Source organism: Macrobrachium nipponense, chromosome 33 (genome assembly GCF_015104395.2).
Source record: "Macrobrachium nipponense isolate FS-2020 chromosome 33, ASM1510439v2, whole genome shotgun sequence".
Classification (NCBI taxonomy): Eukaryota; Metazoa; Arthropoda; class Malacostraca; order Decapoda; family Palaemonidae; genus Macrobrachium; species Macrobrachium nipponense.
The window spans coordinates 27,958,995-27,971,604 of NC_087219.1; the positions used below are offsets into that span (position 1 = coordinate 27,958,995).

A 12,610-nucleotide genomic window follows, 5' to 3' on the forward strand; every position below is an offset into this window, starting at 1 on the left:
CCCTCAGAAAACCATCTATTAAGAAATAACTCAGATATTGTATAATGATTCTAATCATCTCAATTTGAAACAGAAAACTTCTCGATATGAAAACAGAAACGAGGCAAATGAACAGAGCATAGAAACTCGAGTGTTTTACCATTTCTAACAGCAACTGCCAATAGGGTTAACAACCTTCTTCCCTTTTTCAACCTGGGTCCCTGGGCGCACACACCTAGGGACAAGGGGACCACTTGCCCCCCCTGAAATCCTGGAAAAATTATTATATATATATATATATATATATATATATATATATATATATATATATATGCCCATGTGGAGGAGCCCAGAGGTGTAGCCTATTTAGTGCCGTCCCAGCAGTTGGACTCCATCAGCATTTCGTGTAGTCACAGCAAGGCATTACTAGAGCGCGCTATTAACGCCGACACCGACGTTAGAAATTCCTAACGCCCACGTAACGCGTCCTAACACAACGCTAGTAACGCTCGTGTAGTCCAAATGAGTGGTTTTCCGTTGAAAAGAATGGGAGATACTTCACTTTGTAAAAGATAGCGTCAGATGGCGTCAGCACACGACATTTTTAGCTTTCGTGCATGGCTTCGTTTATCCGTAAAGCGAAATTTTAAAATAACCGGTTTTCCTTAACTCTGTGCTCGGCCAACATGGCGTCCGCTGTCTGAGTAGTCAGGGATAATGGGGGGGATTGCTGATCTTTTGCTTATGACTTTTTCTCGCAGGTTTTTGATAAAGGTAACATTACAATCCCTTCAGTAAGTAAATCACCTGTGAACAGACTTCACTGTAATGTCTTTTAATGATTAGCTTTACGTATCAAGAAAGTAGTGTAGCCAATAAGAGTCTAGATACACGAGCGTTAAAAACGTCGCGTTGCTGACCCTATCTGACGCTATTTCTTACAAAGTGAGGTATCTCCCCATGCTTTTCAATGGAAAACCACTCATTTGGACTACACGGGCGTTGCTAGCGTTGCGTTAGGACGCGTTACGTGGGTGTTAGGAATTTCTAACGTCGGTAACGCCTTGCTGTGACTACACGAGATGTTGATGGACGGCTCTTAATAGGCTAGACCTCTGGGCTCTTCCTCATGGGCGCCCAAACTTTGTGGGAAGGGGGGTGGACTTGCCACTGCTGAAATCCTTGAAAAATTATGTATGTAATGTATATATTATATAAATACTATAGTGTAAGATATATATATATATATTATATATATATATATATATATATAATATATATATTATATATATATATATATAATTTTTCCAGGATTTCAGGGGGGGCAAGTGGGCCCCTTGTCCCTACGTGCGGGCGCCCAGGGACCCAGGTTGAAAAAGGGAAGTAGGTTGTTAACCCTATTGGCAGTTGCTGTAAGAAATGGAAAACACTCGATTTCTATGCTCTGTTCATTTGCCTCATTTCTGTTTTCATATCGAGAAGTTTTTCCTGTTTCAAATTGAGATGATTATAATAATTATAAATTACAATATCTGAGTTATTTCTTAATAGATGGTTTTCCTCGTGGTTTTCTGAGGGTAGTGCCGTAAGCGCGGTCGATTGTTCAATGCTAGCATATGGAATCGTTCACACGTTACCGCGGCGTATTGCAGCGGTTTCCAATTCGCCCCGGTAGCGAGATTCCCCTCAGCAACGCGTAGTTGCCAGGCGTGTCGAGATACATACAAGTGAAAGACATCGTTCACACACGGCGGTGAACCGCCCGTTTTGAGGACAGCAGGCGCCATCATTGGCTGTGTGTCAGCCAATGAGAAAAGACATTGTGCGTTACCATAGTTCACCATACACACCTGAATATGCAACGATCTCACACTATAGCAGCAATTCACCGACACCACCACGAACATTCCATCCAAATATTCCTTCACCAGGGACTGTTAGCCAAGTTTCTGATACACAGACACAATATATTGATATGTTTGTCTCCTAGAAACCAACATAGTATACAGTAAGGAACAGGGAAATAGCGTAATAGTGGTTTGATTTATATATAGAACACATTTCCTTCAATACAACTGATTATAATAAAGGACTCATTAATATTATGACATGTTTTTCTTCTTGACAGATGGAATCCCTCATCAAGGTGTTGATTTTCGATATGCCTATCTTGATTAGGTCTAACATAGACATTCTAAAATAATAAAAAAATTTCTTCATGCTCTTTTAAAGATGGGTACATTATTACAAATAAACCAAAGGTACTATGTCTATCATGTAAAACTAGGTGTAGTACCCAATGCCGTCTTTGGCTCTTTGCGCCGATTCAGTCTGCGATTCAACAGCCAAAAGCAAGCTATTTCTTGCACGTCCATTCTGACACTGCATATCACATTACTGGAACGGTAAGGCAATTGTCTCCAGTTTCTCGGTTACAAAATGAATAAGGAATCTGACACTTTTAACCCGAACACGCTCTTGCCGGAAAAGTGGGGCTATGAGTAACAAGTGAAGTGACCAGCAGCTCCTTCGCCAGTCCCCCCCCCCTCCCGCCCCATAGCCGAGCGTACTCCGACTTCCCGTACTTGGCCATTTAATGCTAACGGTTATTTTAAAAATTCACCTCATCGACAAACGAAGTCTTAAAATGCATATGTGATAGAACATTTTCTACTCAGAATGACCTTTTCTTTCATTTCTCGAAATATTTGCATAAACTCGTGTTACACCATGTACATAGAACAACTGAAAAGCCGTGAAATCCAGAAAGAAACGATGCGAAAATCGCCCTTCCCAGACGTGATCTCTTAGTCCATTAATGGCTTTCGTATTTATTGCTTTCGTTTGAGTAACCGAGGCCATTCTAAAATAACTCATAATCACAGGAGGAGAAACATTTAAATAGCTTTGTCTACTATTTTAAACCATTGTCTGGCAAAGGTCAAGGTCACACATGTGCAAGTTAGTGGTTAATGGATGATAAATTTGCAGATGATTCTTTTAACGTTTTTTAGCTCAATTGGACAATTTTGATTTAAATTATCATTACCATTTTTTTGCATGAAGATCAATTTAAGTGATTATAAGTGCCATTCGATTTGATTTTTATATTGTTATTATTATAATTCTGGTCTATCACACTCATCCTATTTGACTGGGTGGTTTTTATACTGTGAGGTTGAGGGTTGCATCTTGCCTCCTTAGGAGTCCATCACTTTTCTCACCATATGCGATGTTTCTAGTAGCACACTCTTCTGCATGAGTTCTGAAGCTACTTTGGCATCTAATTTTTCCAGGTTCCTTTTCAGGGATCTTGGGATTGTGCCTATTGTCCTTATGATTGTGTGTACAATTTCCACTGACATATCCCATATCCTTCTTATTTCTATTTTCAGGTCTTGAAACTTATCAAACTTTTCTCTTTCTTTCTCATCTACTCTGGTGTCCCATGGTATTGCAACATCAATAAGTGATACGTACCTTCTTCTTGATTTTGTCAATCAACATCATGTCTGGTCTACTGACATGTATCACACTATCTGTTCTGATACCAAAGTCCCAGAGGATTTTTGCCTGGTTGTTTTCTATCACTCCCTCAGGTTGGTGTTGGTACTACTTATTACTGCTAGCTGGTGTTTCTTGCACAGGTTCCAGTGGAGGGCTCTAGCTACTGAATCATGCCTCTTTCTGTACTGGTTCTGTGCAAGTGCCGGACATACGCTTGCCATGTGGTTTATGGTCTCATTTTTCATATTGCACTTCCTACATATGGATGAGATGATGTTTCCATCTATTGTTCTTTGGACATATCTGGTTCTTAGGGCCTGATCTTGTGCTGCTGTTAGCATTCCTTCTGTTTCCTTCTTGAGTTCTTCCCTCTGTAGCCATTGCCAAGTTTCATTGCTGGCCAGTTCTTTAGTCTGTCTTATGTACTGTCCGTGCATTGTTTTGTTGTGCCATTCCTCTGTTCTGCTTTTCATTCTCGTGTCTCTGTATATTTCTGGGTCTTCATCTACTTTTATCAGTCCTTCTTCCCATGCACTCCCAGCCACTCGTCTTCACTGGTTTTTTTTATAATGCCCTAGTGCTCTGCTCTCGATGTTGATGCAGTCCTTTATTCTTAGTAGCCCTCTCCCTCCTTCTTTTCGTGTTATTTTTAGTCGGTCTGTATTTGCTCTTGGGTGTAGTACTTTGTGTATTGTCATGTGTTTCCTAGTTTTCTGGTCTATGCTGCGGAGTTCAGCACTCGTCCACTCCACATTACTCCTGCGCTGTATCTGATTACTGGTACTGTGCATATGTTTATGGCTGTCATCATGTTTCCGGCGTTGAGTTTTTACCTGAGTATCGCCTTAAGACTTAGCATATTTTCTTTCCTGATCGTGTCCTTCACCTCTTGGTGTTTTATATCCTTTCCTACTATTATTCCCAGGTATTAGTATCCTGTCTCATCTATGTGTTTGATGCCATTCTCATTTGGTAGCTTTATCTCTTCAGTCCTTGTTATTTTGCCTTTTTGTATGTTGACCGAGGCACATTTTTCTATCCCAAAGTCCATCCTAATGTTCGCAGATACAATCATTACAGTCTGGATTAGGGTATCTATTTCCTTGATGATCTTACCACACAGCTTGATGTTATCCATGAACGTCAGATGGTTAATTCTGTTGCCCCCTCTCTTGAGTTGGTACCCAGCATTCATCTTCTGCAGTACTTTTGCCATGGGGATCATGGCTACTACGAAGTGTAGTGGGGACAGTGAGTCGCCTTGAAAGATCCCTCTCCTGATATTAACCTCTGCTAGTCTTATCCCACATCTTGTAATTACTGTATTCCAGTTGTGCATTGTATTTTTAGGAAGCTGATGCTGTTTTCCTCTACCCCACATATTTTCAGGCATTCAATTAACTACGTGTGTGGTATGATGTCGAAGGCTTTCTTGTAGTCAATCCATGCCATACTTAGGTTGGTTTTTCTTCTCTTGCTGTTCTTCATTACCATTTTGTCTATCAGGAGCTGGTCTTTTGTGCCCCTGCACTTCCTTCTGTTGCCTTCCTATAGGTGGGGGATGGTTTTTGTATCCTCTAGGTAGCTGTATAGCTATTTACTGATGATACATATTGTAACTTCCACATCACTCGTAGGCAGGTGATAGGCCTGTAGTTACTTGCTATATTTCCCTTGTTATTATTATTATTATTATTATTATTATTATTATTATTTATTATTATTATTATTATTATTATTATTATTATTATTACTTAGAAGTTAAACCCATATTCATATGGAACAAGCCCACCACAGGGACCACTGACTTGAAATTCAAGAATCCAAAGAATATTACAATGTTCATTAGAAAGAAGCAACAGAATGTAATGGGAAATACAGAGAGAAGTGATGAGTTACTAGAAAAGAAAAAAAACAATTTATAAATTAATAAACGAATATATAAAAATTTAAGTAAAAATGTTATATGTGAATTATTGTATAATATACATGTACCACTAATCCCAACAAAGCATTTGGTTTATGCTAGAAAAACCAATTGTTTCAAAGTCAAGATACAGGCCTAACTTGCAAAATAAAACTATTAAAACATAAGCCAAAATTTTAACTGGAATCTTGAAGTGTGCAAGATATGCATTTATTACAAAAATAATCGTATATTATTTTTTCCACAGAACGTCCCTAACAAGAATCACCCATCAACCGTGAGTAAAAAATTAATTACTGACTTCTTTTAATATTGTATGAATTTGTTTAGTTGTCCTTAATTCTGAAATATAACCCAAATAGTTTATGGTAATTCTTAAAATTTTGTAAAAATATGTAAAGGGGAAATTATTCAGCTTCCAGATAAGTGACTGGTTCAGCCAAACTCTTGAAGCTTTTACGTTTTAAGAATTCATTTCCAAAAGCTACTAAGTCTTCCAAGGACTTCAGGTTTTAAACTTTTCAAGATTTCCCCTCCAAAAGCTACTGAGTCTACCAAAGGCTTCAAGTCTTTAACTTTGTAAACTTTCTCCACCAAAAGCTACAGAGTCTACCAAAGACTTCAGTCTTTATCATTATAAGATTTCCCCTCCAAAAGTTACTGAGTCTGCCAAAGGCTTAAGGTCTTTAACTTTGTAAGATTTCCCTTTCAAAAGCTACTGCGTCTACCAAACTTTTCAGGTCTTTAACTTTGTAAAATTTCCCCTTCAAAAGCTACTGAGTCTAAAAAAGACTTCAGGTCTTTAACTTTGTAAGATTTCCCCTCCAAAATCTACTTAGTCTACCAAGGACTAAATATTTTTAACTTTATAAGATTTCTCCAAAAGCTACCGAGTCTACCATAGACTTCAGGTTTTTAACTTTGTAAGATTTCTACTCCAAAAGATACTGAGTCTACCAAAGACTTCACTTCTTTAACTTTGTAAAATTTTCCTTCCAAGAGATACTGAGCCTACCTAAAACTTAAGGTTTTTAACTTTGCAATATTTCCACCCAAAAGCTACTGAAGCCACCAAAGACTTCAGGTATTTAACTTTGTAAGATTTCCCCTCCATAATCTACTGAGTCTACCAAAGACTACAGGTTTTTAACTTTGTAAGATTTCCCTTCCAAAAGCTACCAAGTTTGCTAAAGACTAAAAGTTTTTAACTTTCTAAGATTTCCCTTCCAAAAGCTACCGAGTCTACTAAGGACTCAAGGTTTTTAACTTTGTAAGATTTCCCCTCCAAAGACTACTTAGTCTACCAAAGATTAAATGTTTTTAAATTTGTAAGATTTCCCCTCCAAAGACTACTGAGTCTACAAGATTAAAGATTTTACCTTGTAATATTTCCCCTCCATATCCTAAACTGGTCTACTTAAGCGACAATGTTTTTTATTCACTTTGTAAGATTTCCCCTCCTAATCTTTACCCTGAGTCTACCAAGATAAAGGTTTTTAACTTTGTAAGAATTTCCCCGCCAAAACTACTGAGTTCTTACTAAAGACTAAAGTCTTTTTAACTTTGTGGTAAGATTTTTTTTTTTTTCCCCTTTTTTTTCCCAAAAGCTAAAATTTTGAGTTTCCCCTAAAATAAAGGGAATAAATGTTTTTTTAACTTGTAAGATTTCCCCTCCAAACTAACCGAGTCCACCAAAGATTAAAGGTTTTAATTTGTAAGATTTCCCCCAAAAGCCTACTGGTTCTACAAAGACTAAATGTCTTTAACTTTGTAAGATTTCCCCTCCAAAAGCTACTGAGTCTACTAAAGACTAAATGTCTTTAACTTTGTAAGATTTCCCCTCCCTAAAAGCTACTGAGTCAAACTAAAGCTAAATGCTAACTTTTAACTTTGTAAGATTTTCCGCCCTCCAAAAGCTACTGAAATAAACTTTGTTAAGATTTCCCTCCAAAAGCTACTGAACTACCAAAAGCGACTGAAATCTTACAAAGTTAAATGTCTTTAACTTTGTAAGATTTCCCCTCCAAAAGCTACTGAGTCTACTAAAGACTAAATGTCTTTAACTTTGTAAGATTTCCCCTCCAAAAGCTACTGCTACTGAGTCTACCAAAGCCTAAAGGTTTTTAACTTTGTAAGATTTCCCCTCCAAAAGCTACTGCATCTACCAAAGACTAAATGTCTTTAGCTTTGTAAGATTTCCCCTCCAAAAGCTACTGAGTCTACCAAAGATTTCAGGTTTTTAACTTTGTATGATTTCCCCTCCAAAATTTCACTTTCAAAGTGGTTTGGAAGTCACGTAAAGCCGTTGGTCCCGTTGCTGAATAACCACTGGTTCAATGCAACGTAAAAACACCATAAAAACAAACCAAAAGCTACTGAGTCTACTAAAGACTAAATTTAAATGTCTTTAACTTTGTAAGATTTCCCCTCTAAAAGCTACCGAGTCTACCAAAGACTTAAGGTTTTTAACTTTGTAAGATTTCCCCTTATAAAGTTACAGTCTTCTAAAAACTAAAGGTGTTTACTTCCCAAACATTATCTTCGAAAAGCCACTCAGTCTTCCAATGGTTCCAGATCCTTAACTTATGAAGATTCTCTTCTACACTCTATTAAGTCTATCAAAGGATTCGGGTTCTTAAATTTTCAAAATTCCCAAAAGTCATTGAGTTTATTGAAGGCTCCAGATTCTGAAATCTTGAAAATTCGTTTTCCAAAGCCACTGATTCCATCAATGGCTTTAGGCTATTATAGGAACCTAATGCCAAAATCTGGAACTCACTTAGTCTCCCAGGCACAAATCTGATGAAAAATGTTTAATAATAACTCATCCCAAATACTATTGACACAGCAACAGTCCCTCCAGTGAAGGCTGCTACTCTTAAACGAGTACTGTATTGAAATGATTTCATGAAATACTTGAAGCATTCTGAGAGTAAAGGGTGATCATTGATCTATTCTCATCTTGACCCAACAGGATGGAGATCTATCACTTCTCAATCCAACATCTGTTAATGGAACCAACTTGTATGAGACTGACATCCTGCTGACGGACGAGCAACATCTGCAAATCATTGGCAAGAAAGCCATCAGCAACTTAGCTGCCCGTTGGCCCACTGCTGCCAACGGATTCATTGATGTACCCTACAGATTCGGTGACGGTAAGAGGACACTCAAGAGAAGTAGAAACTTTACGTTTCCTGTTATTTTATGTCTGAATGTGTAGCTGATTAGATTACTACCAGGACAGCGCAGTGTATTATTAAGTCTGCTCTAAATAAGAGCAGCTTGTTTATTTATGTTTGAACACTTTTGCTCCTTTTCTGTTTGTTGTACAGGACCTCCTTTGGCCTTGTAACAAGAAACTTTCAACAAAAGACCCCTTTGCTTAGGATATTTTCCAAGCAATATATTCAGAGGTAGTCCTTCACTAAAGATTCATTTTTGATGAGAGTGATTACCATATATCGACATTACAGCCTAAGCCAGATGGTCGCTAGCATCACGACATCACGACAATGCTTCTCGAATGTTGCGGGTTTGCGCCTCCCCCTGGGTGATGAAAATTCACTGACTGTATCACGACCAGTTACTGCTGCAGTGTGGACTCTATGGTGGGAGGCTGAAACCAACATTCTTTATACGCTTGAATTTCAAGTCGACACACGTGGGCTTGTTCAATTTGAATAGGTTTCATCTAATGAAATATATAATAACAATAATAATTAATTGCACGGCTTTTTTTTAGATGCAGACTAACACACTGCCAATCAAATCCTAGACCAGCCTATCTGTCACTATATGTGCTAAGTTAATTCACTGTGCTCCCAGTAGAAAGCCAAGTTCGGACAACCCACATTCCCGTTCTCTTTCCAGCTAACGTCGACCAGACAGCCGTGGCAGCTGGCATAGCCCACTGGGAGGCAAACACTTGCATCAGATTCCGCCTAGACGAGAGCCAGACTTCCCCGCATATCAAATTCATCCTGGGGTCTGGCTGTTGGTCTTACATTGGCAGGATCAACAGCAATACTGGACAGGACCTTTCTATTGGGACTGGCTGTACAGGGGTAAGTTGATATGGATGTTCCTTTCTTTCACAATGGCCCTCATTAAAACTAACTTTTGAGTCAGTGATCACAGTTTTTGTCTGCAGGGGACTACCATAAAAGAGTATCTGTTGAATTCATTTGGGAGTGTCGGAACTTGTATTGCTGTACACACACACAAACATATATATATATATATATATATATATATATATATATATATATATATATATGAAATTGTAAGAGCCACAATGCCATCTTAACTGCTCACATTCTTTGTCTTTTTTGGATATGCTTGTCACTACAAAGCCTTGAGCTCCAACTTCAAAGAACTTTGATGATCAGGTCGGCAAGGTGACCTCGTCGTGATTATGGAGTCACGGGTTCGTTTCCCGCTACCTGAGATCATGATTTCTTCAAAATTCTTTGAAGTTGGAGCTGATGGCTTTGTGGGCACAAGCATATCCAAAAATGAGCAAAGAATTTGAGAAGTTAAGTTGGCATTGTGGCTCATTGACAATTTTCAATATATAATATATATAATTAGATATATATATCTATATATATATATATATATATATAATATATATATATATATATATATGTATAGAGCAGAGTTACAGCCACAAAGGACAATTGAAACACCGGGATGCCAAGAACTTTCGTCTTATTACCAAGAGATAGTCACAGCAACCAAAGATAAACTTGATTTGCTGCTAACATTTAGCCATGTCATAGAATTAATAAGATTACTCATACGTGAATGGAAATTTATTTTCAACGGGGAATATTTTAAACAAACTTTTGGTATGGTGATGGGAAACCCACTTTCGCTTGTTCTTTCAAATTTATATATGAAATTTTTTGAAAGCCTGTACATCCCCAAGATTTTATATTTTCTGTGACATGGTACCGTTATGTTGATGATATTTTAGCCATCATACCCAAAGATTTGGATGTACATCATATATTGGCTCAACTAAATGATCAAGTCCCTTCTATTCAATTACTTCTTGAGTTAGAGAAAGATGATTGTCTACCTTTTATGGACATTTATATTGAAAGGGAACCTTTTAATTGTAAATTTAGTATTTAGTATAGGAAAAAGTTGAAAGATATTCGCTATTATTCAGGACAACATATACATATCAAAATGTCAAGTGTTTTTCATCAATGTTTCTTCGAGCCTTTTGAATAGTTGTCAGTCCTGACTTTTTAGATCAAGAATTGAAAAGCATCAGAAAAATAGGAAGAGATCTCTGATATTCAACCAATATTATGGATATTTGCTACAATAAAGCAATGAAGACCTTCTAGAGATAATAGGAAATAAAAGAAGTGCCTCAAACACCCTTTCTTTGCCACATTTTATTGCATTTGAAGCTGTAAACCTTTTTACAACTGTTTAATACAAATGTTTCTTTCGCATATTAATAATATAAAAAACATGCTTATAAACAATATCCCCAAAAAAGATAGCAATATTATATACAAAATTCCATGTATGGATTGTGATCAAGAATTGAACACCAGATTAAAACAACACAAATACTCAGTAAGAAGAGGTCAGACTTATAATGCTTTATTTTTATATTTAAGTGAAAAGTCCCACAAAATTTATTGGAAGCAAAGCCAAATATTGTCACGTTGTCACGAAACTATTTCAAGGAACTTGTTAAAATCTGTTTTGATTCAGTTAACCTGGGCGAATAATCTTAATGTAAGTCTAGGACTATTTTCTTTTGACCCTAAAATAAAACATGTTCCAGAAGGAAATGAAAGATAGAATAAAGAGGATTAGATTATCAATAAGTAAACTTCGATGTTAATCCGTTGACCGTTCTATGACCTCCCGACCTTTTTATAATCCCTTATGACTTGTACCCTCCATATAATATATATATATATAGATATATCTATATATATATATAATATATATATATATATATCTATATAAAAAGCACTTGCTTCTGTATATCTTTAGTTGCTGTGACCATGTTTCTTAGCAATAAGACGAAAGTACTTGGCATCTCCAGTGACTCGAATTTCCTTCACGGCTGTAACTTTGTTCATAAAATCATCACGTTTTTAATTATTCGTGTTTTAAAATCAAACCACACATACACATATACGCACACACACATTATATATATATATATATATATATATATATATATATATATATATATATATATATATATATATATAGGGTATATTGGGACATGGTTTGGTCCAGTATCCTTTTACTAAAATGCTCACAAAATGTAGAAGGTTAGAGCTCTCTAGAGCTCCCTTTCACAATCATACATAGTCCCTCTTCACTCTGTGATTGATTCTCCCCCATAATGACAAGCTTTAGAAATGACTACACGCTCGGGTGCTCTCCCATTCCAGTTGGGAACTGTGGCCCACGAGATCGGCCATTCCATGGGATTCTACCACGAGCAGTCAAGGAGTGACCGAGACTCGAGCGTCAAGATCCTGTTGGAAAACATCATCGCAGGCAAGGAAAGCAACTTCAACCCATATGCCGACAATAACTACTCCGTGCCCTATGACTACCTGTCTGACATGCACTACAGTTCGAAGGTGAGTTTCTATCTCTCTTAATCTACTTATGAAGGCTCCTTAAGCAAGGTCAATCCCAAAGATTGACACAATCCTAGCTGGGGTCGCTGTTTTGAATGAGCCCGTTTCTGACTTGCAGCTGTTTTATGTAAGGATGCCTCTCCTGACTCATCCCTCCCTAGTTATCCGGGCTTGGGCTGGCTCTTCTGGTTATAACTCACAAATCCACATTATTATTATCATCTCGGAGGAAGACCCTCCTTCAAACGAACTTCACAAGAATGGCCGTCATGATGATAATGATTTTATATTGCAGTTTCTGTCTCTCTAATGAGTTTCTTTGCAGCAGCAGGTAAATTACATAACAGCTGTTCAAAGTGCATTTATTCCCTGACGTTTCGGTAGTTCTCTCTACAATTTTCAGAAAGGTGAATGAACCCAGGGGTACAATTATGCCTTGCCTGTAAGCGGGCTTACAGAAATTTTAGTTGAGTTTTTGTTGGCTGTCAAAACCAAGGGGAGAGGGGGAATGCTTCCTATTGGCTGGGTTATGAATGTTTTAGCCAGGGTCTGTTATAAATGA

At 37.4% G+C, this 12,610-nt stretch overlaps 2 protein-coding genes across 6 annotated transcripts in view; one reads left to right on the forward strand and one right to left on the reverse strand.

The window, feature by feature from the left end:
* The window catches only part of LOC135203053 (two pore calcium channel protein 1-like), a 734,396-nt gene that overhangs the window by 252,979 nt on the left and 468,807 nt on the right, over positions 1 to 12,610 (reverse strand). The window lies entirely within an intron of this gene.
* The window catches only part of LOC135202626 (blastula protease 10-like), a 45,077-nt gene that overhangs the window by 3,924 nt on the left and 28,543 nt on the right, over positions 1 to 12,610 (forward strand). Inside the window, exons 2-5 of the mRNA XM_064232122.1 lie at positions 5,661 to 5,690; positions 8,388 to 8,571; positions 9,287 to 9,480; positions 11,854 to 12,048. Of these exons, the coding sequence (XP_064088192.1) occupies positions 5,661 to 5,690; positions 8,388 to 8,571; positions 9,287 to 9,480; positions 11,854 to 12,048 (603 nt within the window). The remainder of the gene's footprint in view (positions 1 to 5,660; positions 5,691 to 8,387; positions 8,572 to 9,286; positions 9,481 to 11,853; positions 12,049 to 12,610) is intronic.